The sequence below is a fragment of the Pelophylax lessonae genome, assembly GCF_965119305.1.
Source record: "Pelophylax lessonae genome assembly, chromosome: 9".
NCBI lineage: Eukaryota > Metazoa > Chordata > Amphibia > Anura > Ranidae > Pelophylax > Pelophylax lessonae.
The window spans coordinates 120,050,188-120,070,935 of NC_138776.1; the positions used below are offsets into that span (position 1 = coordinate 120,050,188).

At 43.9% G+C, this 20,748-nt stretch overlaps 1 protein-coding gene across 1 annotated transcript in view; it reads right to left on the reverse strand.

Moving 5' to 3' along the window:
• PCDH15 (protocadherin related 15) overlaps nt 1–20,748 on the reverse strand; it is a 1,730,880-nt gene that overhangs the window by 1,015,293 nt on the left and 694,839 nt on the right. Inside the window, exon 8 of the mRNA XM_082269384.1 lies at nt 4,404–4,514. Coding sequence (XP_082125510.1) covers nt 4,404–4,514 — 111 coding nt within the window. The remainder of the gene's footprint in view (nt 1–4,403; nt 4,515–20,748) is intronic.

Genomic DNA, 20,748 nt, shown 5'->3' on the forward strand with positions numbered 1-20,748 from the left:
TATCTGTCTGATTATCTCCTACTCTATTAGCTTTTAGGCGATCTCTGAAAACCCTCCTTTTCAGAGAAGCCTATCCTACCCACACCTAACAAATATACCTCAATTTTCTCCATCAGCCTATCCCCCACAGTTATTGCCTTTTGTTTCACTTGACCCTCCCTTCTAGATTGTAAGCTCAAACGAGCAGGGCCCTCTAGTTCCTCCTGTATTGAATTGTATTGTAACTTTATTGTCTTCCCTCACATTGTAAAGCGCTGTGCAAACTGTTGGCGCTATATAAATCCTGTATAATAATAATGTGATTTTTTTAAAAAGAAAATTCGCTTTTTTTTCTTTAGAAATGTCATTTTTGCTGTAGAATGTTTAATGCATGCTAAAGATGCACCAATATACAGGCAGACTAAGGGGACCCCCCTGGAACTATATTTAAAGGAATTTTTATTTTCTTTTTTTCTTAACCGACTCTTTTTTATTTTTATTTCAGCTGTCAGCGGGGAAACCCATTGACAGTTGATGACTCATTGATTGTTAGGGATGCTGCAGTTGACTTCCTGGCCCCAGTCCCCAACAACCAGCTTCTACTGTGCCCTGAATGGGCATAGCTTTGCCCACTCAGGACGCAGCATTGCAGGGTGTTGGGCGGAGCTAACATCCGGCGACCACCCTGAAAATTTGGGTGTTCAGGAAAAGGCCGAACAGGAAAATGTTCGGCCTGAACTATTTAATAGTAATATTTTGTGACCTGCAGTCTCCTGCTCTGCTTTCTGTACATTTTAGTTTACTTAGCATATAACACACACTTGGCAACTTCTTTACTATAAAGATTAGAATGGTTTTGTTTATATACACTATAATACCAAAAGTATTGGGACGCCTACCTTTACATGCACATGAACTTTAATGACATGCCGGTTTTAGTCCATAGGGTTCAATATTAAGTTGGCCCACCATTTGCAGCTATAACAAATTCAACTCTTCTGGGAAGGCTATCCACAAGGTTTAGGAGTGTGTCTATGGAAATATTTGACCATTCTTTCAGAAGCGCATTTGTGAGGTCAGGCACTGATGTTGGACAAGAAGGCCTGGCTCACAGTCTCCACACTAATTCATTCCAAAGGTGTTCTATCGGGCTGAGGTCAGGGGTCTGTACAGGCCAGTTGAGTTCTTCCACCCCAAACTCACTAATCCATGTCTTCATGGACTTGTTATAGCTTCAAAGGGTGGGCCAACTTAATATTGAACCCTACGAACTAAGACTGGGATGCTGTTAAAGTTGTAGTGCGTGCAAAGGCTGGTGTCCCAATACTTTTGAGCATATAATGTATATATATATATATATATATATTGGAACTCAGGTTCCTGCCCCATTAACACTAATTTGAAATTTTTGTATGCCCCAATTTCCTTTATCTTTACTTTTGTGCAATCTGGTGCTTGATCAGGTTATGGTCTATATATATATGTGTGTGCTTATGTGGTTGTATATCCTTAACTACTGTATACTCATTGACATGGGAATACACCGAAATGAAACAAATCCTCCTACATAAATTGTACCTGCTTAGCCCTCATTCTACAGCCTTCTATAACACACAGATCAAAGGCTTTTTCTCAGCTCCAGCAGTCAGGGGGCAGGGATCTGGTGTCATACACTGCACTGCATTGAGCAGGGAGCTGAGTATAATCTAAGACCTGAGTGGAAGGGAAAGGACACAGCCCCCACACACACACAGTCTCATAGGGAATCATACATAAGTGAGGCTGTCAATCACTTTCTGTGTGCTGGAGAAAGGGTGGGCCACCTCACACAATTCTGTGGTATAGAGATAACCTGTCAGAAATGACTGATGCAGAGCGCAGAGGCAAAATAGAGGAGACAGAAATCACACCAGTTGCTTTTGACCGAGGCTAGTACACACTATAGAGGAATATGCTCTGTTCATTTTTCATTTCGGTAGTTTATAACTACTTCACAAAGTCTCTGTGAGCCAATTGCTCCATTAATTTTGCAACACGTAATCCACAATTCTTTTTGCAAGAACTGATCTAAGTAAACTGTAAGCAAAATGTACTTTGCATTAGGAAATGTAGACTAAAATTGCACATCATTTAGTGTAAATGAAAGTCCACAGTAGACATGATTTCTTTAGTTTGGAGCACAGTAGGGAAGGGTTACAATCTGAGAGGTTTTTGTTACAGCTTGTGTTCTGACTGGATGATTTAAACTCACTTGCTGTAGCATGCTGACACAAATTGTGTAACTATTGATTAAAATGATTTCATTAAAATTTATTTGCCCCTACTTCCTGTCTAGGCAGCGGGTCATAAATCTTCCCCAGTATTGACACAGAAAGAAAACTCCTACAGATATTGTAACTATTCCCCACTTTTAAGTGGTTAAGAGGAAAACATGTCTGAAGTAAGAAGTGGAAGCTTTAAAGTGGTTGTTAATGGTTGTCTGCATTACAATAAAAAAAAACTTCCAATAGCAGAGCCCCCCTAGTCCGCACTTCAAACATTTACCTGAGCCCTGTATAGATCCATCACTGTGCCTGATTTAATTTCTTCCCAATGCCAATAAGGGGCCGCTCTGTGCAAAACTATTGCACAGAGCAGTAAAATAGAACATGTTTTTTATTTTTATAAAAAAAAAAAAAAATTTAAATTGGGCTACAGGGAAGATATATTCAGCTGCTAGCAGAAATGGTGCAAATATATAAATAGTTAAACAAAAGTACTGAATTTAGTATTAACTTATTAAATACAGCAACAAATATAAAACAGGTAGGTTGATTTACTAAAGGCAAATATACTGTGCACTGCAAATGCAGTTACTCTGGATTTGAGGGGAAGCTCTGGAATAAGGGGAAGCTCTTCTGATTTCTATCATCCAATCACGTGCATGCAAAAATTCTGTTTTATTTTTTATTTTTTTGTTTGCATGTGATTAAATATTCTTTGCAAGGTGAAGCTTTACCTCATTTATCAAGATCTGGAGCAAGTGCACTTGAAGTGTTCAGTATATTTGCCTTTAGTAAGTTAACCTTCTTAGCGGTATTCCCGAGCGTGGCTCGGGGTTAAATTTCAGAGCCAAAAGTGGTAACCCTGAGCCACACTCGGGGTACCGCCAGAAGCATCGCTGGATCCTGAAAGCAGGGTTACTTACCTTGTCACCGGGATCCAGCAATGTATCCCAGCGGTGTCTAGCTGCAGATCTTCCTCCCGATCATCTCCGTGCCCCGGCTTCCGTCTCCTGCAACGTGACGTTTGCAGGGGGGTGGAACCGGCGGCAAATTCAAATGTAAAACACACCAAACACACTGATACAATGCAAAATAAAAAAAATCACATTAGTTTGCCCCCAGTGCCCTTTCCTGCAGTTTTACTGTACATATATATATATATATATATATATATAAAATATATGTATATATACAGTATATATATATATATATATGTATACATACATACATACATACTTTTACTTATTTATAGTTTTTTATTATATTATAATTTATGATTTTGTGTTTCAAACTTTATCATACCCGAGATGTTATAAAGAAGAACGCAGAGTAAAAAAAAATCATATGTAAATAATTTGTTTGGGCTGCTCATTCTTAAGAATTACATGCAAAATAATGGTACCGCTTTCAGCACCTAAAATCCGAAAGAATCATACCGCCAGGGAGGTTAACCCCAAACTGTCAATACTATAAAGTGAATATAATTACTCACACTCAAATTCACACATATTTACAGTGTGAGTGATTAATAGGGGTTTTATATTCAATTCATAGTATTGACTGTTTTTATTTGTTGCTATATTTAATCAGTTAACAGTTAGCACGGCACTTTTTTTTTTTCTTAAGTGATATTAACATCTCCGTGAGGGGGTTTTGCACAAAAGCAGCCCGACCCTCCTCTTCTCGGGTCTCTCTTCAGCTCTCCCAGCTCCTCCCTCCTTTTGAGTGCCCCCACAGAAAGCATCTTGTTAGGGGATCACCCGAGCCGAGCCGCAGCTCCCTGTGTCCATTCAGACCCACCCACTCTTTCTCCTTATTGGCTCACTCCCTTTAATTGGAAACAGCAGGAGCCAATGGTGTCCTGTTGCAGTCTCAGCCGATAAGGAGGGAGAGTCCCAGGCAGCCAAAACTGCTGGATCGAGATGGGCACAGATAAGTATTAGAGGGGCTAAGGAGGGCTGCTGCACACAGAAGGCTTTTTATGGTAATGCATAGAATGCATTAAGATAGCAAAAAAAAAAACCTTCTGACTCTACAACCACATCAACTATGTTTGTTATTTTAAGTGAAAAACTTTCCAATAGCTTTAAGTTACAGTGTTATTATAAGAAACATGCGGAAAATGCTGAAACATGTTTGTAAGGAAATTGTGGAACTTACATTAGCTTGTACTATGACATAATATCGCGTCTTTTCCTCATAATTCAACCTGCGCCGTAACACAACTGCTCCAGACAGTGTGAGGGGAATGTCAAAAGTCTGGTTGGAGGTCTAAGAAAAAAAAAAAAAAAAAAGCTTTATACATGTAAGGAATAATATCTTTATATATATTTGATTTCAAACAAATTATCCTTTTAGAGTATTGAAGTAGTGAATTGCCTAAAGATGATCTCCATGCATGAATCAAATTTACCTCCAAACCTTTTCCACCCCTTCTAGATTATAAATAGACCACCAAATAATTATGTGTTCGGTACTTTTAGGCAAAAAAATATGAGAGCCGTATTAGTCCACACATGGCCCTGTACCACAAATTTGATGATAAGAAAATTAATTTTTTTGCTTTGGAGCATGTCCCCCCTAAATGAGAGGGGGGCAGTGTTGACAAGGTCCTAATACAAAAATAGACCAAATGGATCTTTAACCTCTCTGCAACCAGGCATCCTGGGTTAAATGAAACTTTGAGTTTCAAACCATTTTTGTAAACATACCACCCAATATACCTTTCATGTAGGGTTGAGCGAACACCTAGATGTCCGTGTTCGACGGGTTCGGCCGAACTTTAAAAAAAAGTCCGGGTCCGTGTCCCGGACTTTTACCGAACTTTTCCCGGACACCGAACCCCATTGAAGTCAATGGGGACCCGAACTTTAAGGCACTAAAATGGCTCTAAAACACCAAAGGAAAGGGCTAGAGTGCTGCAAATGGCAGCAAAACGTAATTAAGAGCATGGCAAGTGCTCTGCAAACAAATGTGGATAGGGAAATAACTTAAAACAACAAAAAAAAACAGAAAAATAAAACAATGTTCTTCTTCATCTCTGAAGGACGAGGCCCATATGGAGTAGGAGGGAGGTTGAGGTGGTGGTGGATGTGGCGGTGACTAGACATATGCCGGTTTTCGGTAATTCGATATATCGCGGTATTGCATAGCCACGGTATTGTTATTGTGGCATTTTTAAAATACCGAGTTTCTCTGTCAAGTCTGCCTGACTTGTGAATTGATACATTTCAGTGAGCTGGATGACTCATTCACTCACTCAGCTAACACCTTTCAGCATTAAGTCTCCTAACTATAAACAAAAATGATTACATTTGTATCTTTTCCTTCCCTCTGCCAGGGAGAAAGGAAGTTTAACCTCTTAAAGACTGGATCTTTTTCTGACACTTGCTGCTTGCAAGTTAAAATCAGTTTTTTTTTTGCTAGAAAAGTACTTAGAACCCCCAAACATTTTATATATTTTTTTAGCAGAGACCCTACAGAATAAAATGGCGATTGTTGTAATATTTTATGTCACACTGTATTTGCGCAGCAGTCTTTCAAACGCAATGATTAGACTTTAATGAATAAAAAAAAAAAAAAAAACGTAACAGTAAAGTTATCCCAATTTTTTTTTTTTTTGTTACACAGAGAATCGTGAGAGAATCGTGATCTTTATTCCAAGCTAAAAAATCGTGATTCTCATTTTGGCCAGAATCGTGCAGCTCTAATAAATATATATATACACACACACACGCCTAGCAGCCCACATTACATTATTATATAGCCATCAAGCAGTGTCTGGCCTACCTGGTGATGACTGGTCCTGGCGCTCTGATCCGATGGCCTGGTCTTTAAAGGGGCAAATCCTTGCGATCCAGAAGTGGTTAAACCTGCAGGAGGACCGGTGTTTTTATCTATTAATGACTTTACTATTGCTTTAGGCCTGGTTCACATGTATGCGGGTTGGTGGTTCACATGTATGCGGGTTGGCGGTTCACATGTATGCGGGTTGGCGGCCCACATTTGCACAGGCATAGCAGCCCATTGATTTGAACGGGCTGCTATGCCCTCATTTTCCGCAGAAAAAAGGTGCATGCAGCATTTTTTTTAAATTCAGTGGCCTTGAAATCCATCCTGCTTTTGCACCATGCGACTAACCTGCAGTTCCTGCTCTGGCAAGCTTTCTGCATTTTTTGTATACGTGGGCACGGCATTTAAAAATAAACAGTTTGCGTGTGCAGCAACGGCAGGTAAGTCGCATGGTGCAAAAGAAGGATGGATTTCATGGCCACTGCATTTTTTTAAATTCTGCATGCACCTTTTTTCAGCTGAAAACGCAGGCATAGCAGCTCAAGCCCATTCACATCAATGGGCTGCTATGCCTGTGCAAATGTGGGCCCCCAACCCGCATACATGTGAACCAGGCCTAAAGCAATAGTAAAGTCATTAATAGATAAAAACACCGGTCCTCCTGCAGGTTTAACCAATTAATGACTTTACTATTGCTTTAGGCCTGGTTCACATGTATGCGGGTTGGGGGCCCACATTTGCACAGGCATAGCAGCCCATTGATGTGAATGGGCTTGAGCTGCTATGCCTGCGTTTTCAGCTGAAAAAAGGTGCATGCAGAATTTAAAAAAATGCAGTGGCCATGAAATCCATCCTTCTTTTGCACCATGCGACTTACCTGCCGTTGCTGCACACGCAAACTGTTTATTTTTAAATGCCGTGCCCACGTATACAAAAAATGCAGAAAGCTTGCCAGAGCAGGAACTGCAGGTTAGTCGCATGGTGCAAAAGCAGGATGGATTTCAAGGCCACTGAATTTTAAAAAAATGCTGCATGCACCTTTTTTCTGCGGAAAATGAGGGCATAGCAGCCCATTCAAATCAATGGGCTGCTATGCCTGTGCAAATGTGAACCACCAACCCGCATACATGTGAACCAGGCCTAAAGCAATAGTAAAGTAATTTATAAACAACACCTCCTTCAGGTTTAACCACTTCTTGACCACAAGGATTTGCCCTCTTAATGACCAGGCCATCGGATCGGAGCCGAGCGCCAGAACCAGTTATCACCAGTTAGGCCAGACACTGCTTGATGACCTATTTTAGGCCTGGTTCACAGAGTCTGTACTGACTGACTATATAATAATGTGCATAAGTGAACCAAAGCCCCTAAATTCAGCAATGAAATTGAAGTGAGGTGGAAATTTAATAATTTAAATTTAATAATAGAATACCGTGATAATACCGTATACCGTGGCAAAACCTTAATCAATTAATCGCAGCATGAAAATCTGATACCGTCACAAGCCTAGCGGTGACATAGGCGTGCGCACAGGGTGTGCTGGGTGTGCCTGGGCACACCCTAATCACCTAGGGCACATAGCATTGCCAGTGAGGAGATGGGAAAGATCTCCCTGGGACCTGCTCTGCTCTATTTCTCCTTGCCTACAGGTACATGGCCCCGATACATTACTCTCCCTGCTGGCAAACACATGCATGTGTATTTCAACTTTGGGGTGCACACCTTAATGCAATAGGCTGCGCACACCTATGGGCGGTGTAGGTGGAAGCGGCGGTGGAGGAGGACCAGGGCCGGATTAACAGCATCGTGGGCTTGGTGCTGAGGATTTTGAAGGGCCTTAAGGGCCGTGCCTTGCCATGCACCCAGAGGAGGAAGGGTGCAGCCATGCATGCCTAATTCAACATGGGATGCTGTCTCTGAAGCCCATAAACACATCCATGCATCGCCAACTGTCCCTCCTTGTCCGGCCTTCACGCTGTGTGGGGAGGTTCTGAGGGTGCTGCCTGGGGAAGCGAGCATAGAAGCCAGACTTCTGTGTTTACAAGTGACAGAAGAGCGGTAACAGTGAATATGGCCAACCCGGGGCCTATATAAAAGGTAGGGGCCTGGAGCTGCAGCTCCAATAGCCCCTACATTAATCTGGCCCTGAGGAGGAGGACGAGGTAGCCAACACTGCTTCTTTTCAAAAATTTTAAATGAGGGTACACCCCAAAAGAGTGAGAAAGAGCAAAAATGGAACAATGGGTGGGTAAGGTCGGTATCCATTGCTATTCTGCATAAGGTACGGAAAAGTCCCGTGGGATCCATGCCTGGTTCATTTTAATGAACGTGAGCTTGTCCACATTGTCTCTGGACAGGCGGCTGCGCTTGTCTGTTATAACGCCCCCAGCCGTGCTAAATACCCGTTCAGATAATACACTGGCTGCAGGGCACGCCAGCACCTCCAAGGCGTAAAGGGCAAGCTCAAGCCATGTGCCCAATTTGGAGACCCAGAAGTTGAAGGGGGCAGACCCGTCATTCACTACATGTAGGCGTGTGCACACATACTGCTCCACCATGTTGGTAAAATGCTGCCTCCTGCTAAGACGTTCCATCTGAGCTGCTGGTGCTGCTGTTTGTTGTGGCGTGCTGACAAAGCTTTTCCACATTTCGGCCATGCTAACCCTGCCTTCTGAGGTGCTGGCGGTGCCCTGGTTGCGTTGGCGACCTCCTCCTCCTCCTCCTCTGCCTTGTGCTTCCACTGTGGCCCCGCTGTCAGATGGGAATGCCAGCAGCATGGCGTCTACCAGCGTGCGCTTGTACTCGCGCATCTTGCGATCGCGCTCCAGTGAGTGAATTAAGGACGGTACGTTGTCCTTGTAACGGGGATCCAGCAGCGTGGCCACCCAGTAATCAGCACAAGTTAGAATGTGGGCAACTCGGCGGTCGTTGTGGAGACACTGCAGCATGTAATCGCTCATGTGTGCCAGGCTGCCCAGAGGCAACGAAAGGCTGTCCTCTGTGGGAGGTGTATCGTCCGTGTCCTCTGTATCCCCCCAGCCACGCACCAGTGATGGCCATGAGCTGGCCTGGGTGCCACCCTGCTGTGAACATGGTTCCATCTCCTCCTCCAGCTCCTCCTCCTCCTCATCCTCCTCATCCTCCAGAACTGTGCCCCTGCTGGACAATTGCGTCCCTGGCGTTTGCGTGTGCAGGAACCCACCCTCGGAGCCCCTTGCGAATGACTGCCCTGAAAGCCTTGGAAATGTTACCTCTTCATCCTCCTCCTCCTCCTCATCCTGTGCCACATCCTCTTCCATCATCGCCCGAATTGTTTTTTCAAGGAGGCATGGAAGTGGGATAGTTAAGCTGAGAACGGCGTCATTGCCACTGGCCATGTTGGTGGTGTACTCAAAACAGCGCAACAAGGCACACAGGTCTCGCATGGAGGCCCAGTTAAATTAAATAGCGGAATAGAAAATATGATCCAAAAAAAGTGTATGTATATCACACGTACACAACCACACTGGGCCCCAATTACTATTGTTTGTACCCCTAAAAGGCTAGATGAGGAGTAGGGGGAGTATGGAACAGGCAGCACCCTCAAACCTTCAGAAGTATGAGATGAACCCCAACAACTTGGAAAGGTGGATCTCTCTCACACGTACCGACACAGACTATCCCGCAATTCAATTGATCCTCAAAGGTTTTTATTGAATAGCGGAATAGGAAATATGATCAAAAAAAGTGTATGTATCTCGCACGTACACAACCACACTAGGCCCCAATTACTATTGTTTGTACCCCTAAAAGGCTAGATGAGGAGTAGGGGGGGTATGGAACAGGCAGCACCCTCAAACCTTCAGAAGTATGAGATGAACCCCAACAACTTGGAAAGGTGGATCTCTCTCACACGTACCGACACAGACTATCCCCCAATTTAACTGATCCCCAAAGGTTTTTGATTAAATAGCGGAATAGAAAATATGATCCAAAAAAAGTGTATGTATATCACACGTACACAACCACACTAGGCCCCAATTACTATTGTTTGTACCCCTAAAAGGCTAGATGAGGAGTAGGGGGAGTATGGAACAGGCAGCACCCTCAAACCTTCAGAAGTATGAGATGAACCCCAACAACTTGGAAAGGTGGATCTCTCTCACACGTACCGACACAGACTATCCCGCAATTCAATTGATCCTCAAAGGTTTTTATTGAATAGCGGAATAGGAAATATGATCAAAAAAAGTGTATGTATCTCGCACGTACACAACCACACTAGGCCCCAATTACTATTGTTTGTACCCCTAAAAGGCTAGATGAGGAGTAGGGGGGGTATGGAACAGGCAGCACCCTCAAACCTTCAGAAGTATGAGATGAACCCCAACAACTTGGAAAGGTGGATCTCTCTCACACGTACCGACACAGACTATCCCCCAATTTAACTGATCCCCAAAGGTTTTTGATTAAATAGCGGAATAGAAAATATGATCCCAAAAAAGTGTATGTATATCACACGTACACAACCACACTGGGCCCCAATTACTATTGTTTGTACCCCTAAAAGGCTAGATGAGGAGTAGGGGGAGTATGGAACAGGCAGCACCCTCAAACCTTCAGAAGTATGAGATGAACCCCAACAACTTGGAAAGGTGGATCTCTCTCACACGTACCAACACAGACTATCCCCCAATTTAACTGATCCCCAAAGGTTTTTGATTAAATAGCGGAATAGAAAATATGATCCAAAAAAAGTGTATGTATATCACACGTACACAACCACACTAGGCCCCAATTACTATTGTTTGTACCCCTAAAAGGCTAGATGAGGAGTAGGGGGAGTATGGAACAGGCAGCACCCTCAAACCTTCAGAAGTATGAGATGAACCCCAACAACTTGGAAAGGTGGATCTCTCTCACACGTACCGACACAGACTATCCCGCAATTCAATTGATCCTCAAAGGTTTTTATTGAATAGCGGAATAGGAAATATGATCAAAAAAAGTGTATGTATCTCGCACGTACACAACCACACTAGGCCCCAATTACTATTGTTTGTACCCCTAAAAGGCTAGATGAGGAGTAGGGGGGGTATGGAACAGGCAGCACCCTCAAACCTTCAGAAGTATGAGATGAACCCCAACAACTTGGAAAGGTGGATCTCTCTCACACGTACCGACACAGACTATCCCCCAATTTAACTGATCCCCAAAGGTTTTTGATTAAATAGCGGAATAGAAAATATGATCCAAAAAAAGTGTATGTATATCACACGTACACAACCACACTAGGCCCCAATTACTATTGTTTGTACCCCTAAAAGGCTAGATGAGGAGTAGGGGGGGTATGGAACAGGCAGCACCCTCAAACCTTCAGAAGTATGAGATGAACCCCAACAACTTGGAAAGGTGGATCTCTCTCACACGTACCGACACAGACTATCCCCCAATTTAACTGATCCCCAAAGGTTTTTGATTAAATAGCGGAATAGAAAATATGATCCAAAAAAAGTGTATGTATATCACACGTACACAACCACACTAGGCCCCAATTACTATTGTTTGTACCCCTAAAAGGCTAGATGAGGAGTAGGGGGGGTATGGAACAGGCAGCACCCTCAAACCTTCAGAAGTATGAGATGAACCCCAACAACTTGGAAAGGTGGATCTCTCTCACACGTACCAACACAGACTATCCCCCAATTTAACTGATCCCCAAAGGTTTTTGATTAAATAGCGGAATAGAAAATATGATCCCAAAAAAGTGTATGTATATCACACGTACACAACCACACTAGGCCCCAATTACTATTGTTTGTACCCCTAAAAGGCTAGGAGTAGGGGGAGTATGGAACAGGCAGCACCCTCAAACCTTCAGAAGTATGAGATGAACCCCAACAACTTGGAAAGGTGGATCTCTCTCACACGTACCAACACAGACTATCCCCCAATTTAACTGATCCCCAAAGGTTTTTGATTAAATAGCGGAATAGAAAATATGATCCAAAAAAAGTGTATGTATATCACACGTACACAACCACACTAGGCCCCAATTACTATTGTTTGTACCCCTAAAAGGCTAGGAGTAGGGGGAGTATGGAACAGGCAGCACCCTCAAACCTTCAGAAGTATGAGATGAACCCCAACAACTTGGAAAGGTGGATCTCTCTCACACGTACCAACACAGACTATCCCCCAATTTAACTGATCCCCAAAGGTTTTTGATTAAATAGCGGAATAGAAAATATGATCCCAAAAAAGTGTATGTATATCACACGTACACAACCACACTAGGCCCCAATTACTATTGTTTGTACCCCTAAAAGGCTAGGAGTAGGGGGAGTATGGAACAGGCAGCACCCTCAAACCTTCAGAAGTATGAGATGAACCCCAACAACTTGGAAAGGTGGATCTCTCTCACACGTACCGACACAGACTATCCCGCAATTCAATTGATCCTCAAAGGTTTTTATTGAATAGCGGAATAGGAAATATGATCAAAAAAAGTGTATGTATCTCGCACGTACACAACCACACTAGGCCCCAATTACTATTGTTTGTACCCCTAAAAGGCTAGATGAGGAGTAGGGGGGGTATGGAACAGGCAGCACCCTCAAACCTTCAGAAGTATGAGATGAACCCCAACAACTTGGAAAGGTGGATCTCTCTCACACGTACCGACACAGACTATCCCCCAATTTAACTGATCCCCAAAGGTTTTTGATTAAATAGCGGAATAGAAAATATGATCCCAAAAAAGTGTATGTATATCACACGTACACAACCACACTGGGCCCCAATTACTATTGTTTGTACCCCTAAAAGGCTAGATGAGGAGTAGGGGGAGTATGGAACAGGCAGCACCCTCAAACCTTCAGAAGTATGAGATGAACCCCAACAACTTGGAAAGGTGGATCTCTCTCACACGTACCAACACAGACTATCCCCCAATTTAACTGATCCCCAAAGGTTTTTGATTAAATAGCGGAATAGAAAATATGATCCAAAAAAAGTGTATGTATATCACACGTACACAACCACACTAGGCCCCAATTACTATTGTTTGTACCCCTAAAAGGCTAGATGAGGAGTAGGGGGAGTATGGAACAGGCAGCACCCTCAAACCTTCAGAAGTATGAGATGAACCCCAACAACTTGGAAAGGTGGATCTCTCTCACACGTACCGACACAGACTATCCCCCAATTTAACTGATCCCCAAAGGTTTTTGATTAAATAGCGGAATTGAAAATATGATCCAAAAAAAGTGTATGTATATCACACGTACACAACCACACTAGGCCCCAATTACTATTGTTTGTACCCCTAAAAGGCTAGATGAGGAGTAGGGGGGGTATGGAACAGGCAGCACCCTCAAACCTTCAGAAGTATGAGATGAACCCCAACAACTTGGAAAGGTGGATCTCTCTCACACGTACCAACACAGACTATCCCCCAATTTAACTGATCCCCAAAGGTTTTTGATTAAATAGCGGAATAGAAAATATGATCCCAAAAAAGTGTATGTATATCACACGTACACAACCACACTAGGCCCCAATTACTATTGTTTGTACCCCTAAAAGGCTAGGAGTAGGGGGAGTATGGAACAGGCAGCACCCTCAAACCTTCAGAAGTATGAGATGAACCCCAACAACTTGGAAAGGTGGATCTCTCTCACACGTACCAACACAGACTATCCCCCAATTTAACTGATCCCCAAAGGTTTTTGATTAAATAGCGGAATAGAAAATATGATCCAAAAAAAGTGTATGTATATCACACGTACACAACCACACTAGGCCCCAATTACTATTGTTTGTACCCCTAAAAGGCTAGGAGTAGGGGGAGTATGGAACAGGCAGCACCCTCAAACCTTCAGAAGTATGAGATGAACCCCAACAACTTGGAAAGGTGGATCTCTCTCACACGTACCAACACAGACTATCCCCCAATTTAACTGATCCCCAAAGGTTTTTGATTAAATAGCGGAATAGAAAATATGATCCCAAAAAAGTGTATGTATATCACACGTACACAACCACACTAGGCCCCAATTACTATTGTTTGTACCCCTAAAAGGCTAGGAGTAGGGGGAGTATGGAACAGGCAGCACCCTCAAACCTTCAGAAGTATGAGATGAACCCCAACAACTTGGAAAGGTGGATCTCTCTCACACGTACCAACACAGACTATCCCCCAATTTAACTGATCCCCAGAGGTTTTTGATTAAATAGCGGAATAGAAAATATGATCCCAAAAAAGTTTATGTATATCACACGTACACAACCACACTAGGCCCCAATTACTATTGTTTGTACCCCTAAAAGGCTAGGAGTAGGGGGAGTATGGAACAGGCAGCACCCTCAAACCTTCAGAAGTATGAGATGAACCTCAACAACTTGGAAAGGTGGATCTCTCTCACACGTACCAACACAGACTATCCCCCAATTTAACTGATCCCCAAAGGTTTTTGATTAAATAGCGGAATAGAAAATATGATCCCAAAAAAGTGTATGTATATCACACGTACACAACCACACTAGGCCCCAATTACTATTGTTTGTACCCCTAAAAGGCTAGATGAGGAGTAGGGGGAGTATGGAACAGGCAGCACCCTCAAACCTTCAGTATGAGATTGTGTTCACTGTACCCCACAAAGATTGAGTTCACTGCACCCCACAATGATTGTGTTCACTGCACCCCACAAAGATTGTGTTCACTGCACCTCACAAAGATTGTGTTCACTGTACCCCCCAAAGATTGTGTTCACTGCACCCCACAAAGATTCTGTTCACTGTACCCCACAAAGATTGTGTTCACTGCACCCCAAAAAGATTGTGTTCACTGCACCCCAAAAAGGATGTTGTTCACTGCACCCCAAAAAGGATGTTGTTCACTCCACCCCAAAAAGATTGTGTTCACTGCACCCCACAAAGATTGTGTTCACTGCACCCCAAAAAGATTGTGTTCACTGCACCCCAAAAATGATTTTGTTCACTGCACCCCAAAAAGGATTTTGTTCACTGCACCCCAAAAAGGATGTTGTTCACTCCACCCCAAAAAGATTGTGTTCACTGCACCCCAAAAAGATTGTGTTCACTGCACCCCACAAAGGATTTTGTTCACTGCACCCCAAAAAGATTGTGTTCACTGCACCCCAAAAAGGATGTTGTTCACTGCACCCCAAAAAGGATTTTGTTCACTGCACCCCAAAAAGATTGTGTTCACTGCACCCCACAAAGGATTTTGTTCACTGCACCCCACAAAGATTGTGTTCACTGCACACCAAAAAGGATTGTGTTCACTGCACCCCAAAAAGATTTTGTTCACTGCACCCCAAAAAGATTGTGTTCACTGCAGCCCAAAAAGATTGTGTTCACTGCAGCCCAAAAAGATTGTGTTCACTGCAGCCCAAAAAGATTGTGTTCACTGCAGCCCAAAAAGATTGTGTTCACTGCAGCCCAAAAAGATTGTGTTCACTGCAGCTCACACACAGAAAAATGGATGTGGATCACTGACACCTGCCTATCTCCAATCCCACACCACACAGCAATATCGATTGTAGTTTGTAGAACACAGTTTCCCTAAAATTCAGCAGACTCTGTCCCTAACAGGATTGAGAAGAGATCGTAGATCAGGATTGAGTGCAGACCCCACCCCCCACACAGCAATATCGATTGTAGTTTGTAGAAGACACTGACCCTATATAATTCAGCAGACTCTATCCCTAAAATGCCTACAACTCGCCCTGCCTAAACACTCCGACCTGTCCCTCAATTCTATCCGGACACAAATGGTTTTTTCCTGCCTATCTTTCCCTAATCAGCAGCCAGCACGTTGATGTGTGCTCTGTCCCTGAATCTAAGCAGCATAATGACGCCGCTGCGGCTGCCTCGAACTTATAAAGACTTGGTCACATGCTTCAGACGGCCAATCACAGCTACTGAGACATTTGCAGGCATGGCTGGGATGGCTTAAGGCACACCAGTTAAACGATTGTTGATTGGCTGTTGAAAGCCCGCCATGAAAAGAGCGCCAAAGCATGCAAAACCCGGAAATAAAACGACCGAACACGGATTTTTACCCGAACATACAGTAAAGTGTCCGTGTCCGTGTTCGGGTACAAAAAATCCAATTATTCGGTACGAACACGAATAATACAGTCCGTGTTCGCTCAACACTACTTTCATGTAAAAAGAAAGAAGGGGGAGAAGAGAGAAAAGAAAGGGGAAAAGAAAATATATATTTTTTTTCGCATTAAGTTATAAAACCCTTAATAATAAAATATTTGTATTTATTTCTGGGTATAAACATGTGGGGGAATTTTTCCATTGCAGAATTTGTTTTCATATGTTTGTGCTTTTGTGCTTTCTGTCAGTGACATTCGGCTTGTTAATCTCACTTATGGGGGGCTGGTGTATTCCCCAGTATTGGGCAGGGGATCATATGGGCACCCGCGGCTTTCCCCCGATTTATGACTCTTTTCCCCAGAGTCTTATCGGGTCTTGCTGCTGTTTTTTCCCCATCTCTGTCCTCTATAATCACATTTTATTCTCTTCCTATTACATTATATTTAATTAAAGATTGCCAATCATTGCTATTGTTGGGGTCTTGCTGCTGCCTCCTTTCCCCCACTGCTGTCCTCCAAAATTATTATGTTATTCCCTTCTTATTTAATTAAAAATATCGTCAATTACTAATATTGCAGAAAAATCTTTTATTTTTTCATTAGGAATAAATTGCACTTCTTTGTTGCAATCAAGGTGTCCATCAGCTTACAAATGAGGCTAATATATGGATATATGAGGTATTTGGGGAATTTTTCCTCTTGCCAGCGTTTTTCCTAGCAAGGATACACCAAATATGAATCATATCAGGGTATGGTAACAACCTCCATGCCTACCAGGTCCTCCACTGGCTGTTCAGAAAGCGCAATTCGCTGCAGTAAGAAAATACAAAGGACCATAGAGTAATATTGCTAAAAACACCAATTTATTTTAAGCAAATGTAACGGGGTTTTGAGGGCGCCCCCTAGTGTCTTTGGGGTCCCTAACCCTAGTTAACTCACTATGCCTGACAGGCGGATCCTGAGCCTCCGCTATATGGGAGCTGGGGTACATGTCTGCGGCAGTGCCTCCAACCAGTGGGGCATCCGGGGTAGGGATGTGGGGTCCCACTGGGAACATACTTGGTGCAATGAGACTGACACAGCCTAACTGGAACTAACTTTATATAGTAAGTAGCAAATGAACCAACATACATAGGAAAATACAATAGAGTAACACAGATAACAATGCAATGTGGATTTTCCTCACCCACCCACTAGCACACCTGCGTCCCACCCCCTTATCTTCACCCTAATGGCCGTTGGTGCACATAGGAGAGTTGGGGCCCTTATAAGTCCTGTTCCACAGAGTCATTGAAGCAGCCTGAGCTGTGCAAAGTCCACTCTGGACCTCAGAGTCTTTACTGTGAGTGAGGAGACAGGTGCCCTGTGGTGATACAGGGAGAGGCTTGGCTTACCCTCACAATGCAATTTACCAGATCAGTCCGCTGCAGTCTCCTCTCACTGGATTCACCAGACGTCTGGACTCAGTGTGTGTCTTTGCCAGGGGTCCCTCTCTCAGCTGGTGTGGTCTTGGGTGAAGTAAGTTCTCTCAACAGGGTTCTATCTCTGTGCTGCAGTCTTTCACAGCTAGTCACATGTCCTTTCTCTGGCTGAGCATGTGGTAACTTCTAGAAGTCTTCCATGACCTCCTTCCTCAGAGCTGTGCAGGAAGTCCTCCCAGGACATTAATAGGTGATAAAGCCTGAGCAGAAGGATAAGAAGTCATCCAGAGCTGGTGTCTATCTCCCTCAGTCTTTCCTCACACACCACTTCCTGGTCACACTGTGATGATGCAACAATCCTGTGACTGAAAGGGCCAAGTCCTGTGATCCATGCTCAAAGTTTTATTAACAGCATACTGAGTCCATCTGCCATCTACTGGGCATTTCAGATAATACAGCCTGTGTAAAATCCACAGGACAAATACACAAATATACTCACAAGCATCTCAGGGTAACAAAACCTCATAGACCCCACGTTGCGGTACACCAGCGGATGTGATTATGTCATAAGATGCTATCCCCTCCCTACATATTTTGTGTATGCAATGGACATCCTCAGGGGACATAAAGAAGGGCCACTGACCTCTGGGAATCATTTATATACCTTTACAAATTAAGGATTCCAGCTGAAATTAATGAGGGTCACAAAATGGCTGAAAGCAGGAAGTGATGCGGCGACCTTCCTGCTGCATCACTTCTGGCAGGCAGTGAAATAACAGAAAGTCATCTGTCAGCAATTTTGCTAAAGTTTAAGCAGGTCTGTTGCCAGTACTCAAAGGGCTGAAAACAGGAAGTGATGAGGTGGCCATCCTGCTGCCTCACCTCCAGCAGGAAATGACACTTCCAGCAGGAAATGACACCTCCAGCATATAAATGATGCACAGACATCAGCTGCCCTTCTTTTTGTCCCCCGAGAATGCCCCTTTTATAGACAAAATTAGTTGGGAGAGACTAGAAGCCTATGATGTCATCACACCTGCTGGCGTACCACAGCATGCGGTCTGTGAGCTTTTGTTACTGAGATGCTTGTATTAGTATATTTGCTTGAAATAAATAGTGTTTTTTAGCAATAATACTTTATGATCCTTTGTATTTTCCTTTGAATCTTACTGCAGAGAATTGTGCTTTCTGGACAGCCAGTGGAGGACCTGGTAGTCGTGGAGGTTGTTTTGTTACCATAACCTGATGTGATTTATATTTGGTGTATCCTGCGCTAGTGATCTCCTAAAATCTGGAGATCCTGGTTTTTCAGTAAGGGAATTAATATATCTATGTACGAGTTGATTGGCACTAAAACACGTGGAACTGTGGCATTTTATTTTTACACAAGGTTCTACACTGGCCCCCCTGTGGAGCCCTGAAATATTCTTTTGAGAGTGGACTTTCATTTTCACTTGAAATTGTTTATGTTGGCCCCTAGTGGAGCCCTACTTTATTGTTTGCTTTCATTATAATTTTTATGGTCAGAGGTTTTGTGGACTCTTTTTTATTATTTTATTTATTTCCTTCTATGTCATAGCCCACATTACTTTGTTCCTGTAGTAAGAGAAAGCTTGTATTACTCTCCATGTCATAAGGCTTGTAAAATTCTTGAAGGAAAAGCTACTGAGAAGGGTATTAGCATGGTGCACTTCATAGGCACTCCTCCCCCTGTAGTGCCTAGAGAACTTATCCTGTAGATTGCCTAGAGAAATCCATCTAAAATAATTTACATTTACTTCCATATTAGGATAGCTCTATAAACTGAAATGAATATCTTCATTCAAGGCTGCTGTTAGAAATCATGGGACCCTGTACAGCCTAGGTGATGGGGCCCCGAAAACCCTACCTCTGACCCCGCCCCACCGAAAAAAATGCAGCCTTGTCTTCAAGGGATAGCGATGCTTTAAAAGCCTTTACATGTTACCAGTTTAGAGTTTGACAGGAGGTCTGGTGCTAGAAATATTGCTTTTTGTGTTTTTATTGTTCAACTTTTTTGCTTTTACAGGGGATAAATGTCACGGAACCATGAACCAGACGTACAACAACAGATAAGTGAAAATAAGAAAGCTTTATTGAAAAACAAGCTGTAAAGCAAAAGTCCAAACGGATGGCGAAACTGATGTAGAGTCTTTTGCGAAGCCAGGGGTCAGGAACCAACAGGGTAGTCAGACGAAGCCAGGATCAGGAACCAGCAGGGTAGTCAGACGAAGCCAGGAACAGGAACCAGCAGGGTAGTCAGACGAAGCCAGGAACAGGAACCAGAAGCAGCAGCAGTCTTAGAAGCATGTGAACACAGGAGGACCAAGCAGGGAACTGAAGCCACAGACCTCCTATATATATGAGCTAGGCATCCAGCTCCTCCCAGTGGGAAGGAGGAGCCGCAGGGTGGGAGGCTACAAGAAACCCAGAAACCAAGATGGCCGCCAGCACATGTCAAATGAAGGAGAACAGCAAGAAGGTAAGACCATGACAGTACCTCCCCCTCAAGGGCCCCTCCTCCGCGGAGTAAAGAACGGTTTCTGAGAGAAGCGTGCGTGGAAGGCTCGGAGCAAGGCAGGAGCATGGACATCTGCGGAGGGAACCCAGGAACGCTCCTCTGGACCATAACCACGCCAATGAACCAAAAACTGCACCCGACCGCGGACCAGGCGTGAGTCCAGGATATTGCTCACCTCATACTCCTCACGATTGCCCACTCGGACCGGACGAGGCCGAGGAACCGAGGAAGTGAAACGATTACACACCAGTGGCTTCAACAGGGAGACATGAAACACGTTGGAGATCCGCATGCCAGGAGGAAGCGCAAGGGCATAGGCTACCGGGTTTACCCTGCGAAGCACTCGGAAGGGACCAACAAAGCGAGGCGCCAGCTTGGGAGTGGGCACTCGAAGGTTGAGGTTGCGGGTGGACAACCATACACGGTCTCCGGCCTGGTAGGAAGGAGCAGGCGCTCGTCTGTGATCAGCCTGGAGTCTCTGGCGCTGCACAGAGACCTCAAGGGACCTCTGGATCTGTACCCAAGAAGCACGTAGGACGGAAAGGTGATCCTCCACAGCCGGAATATCCTGGGGAGAGAATACCTCCGGTAACACGGCAGGTTGGAACCCATAGTTGGCCATGAAGGGAGACGTCCCAGAG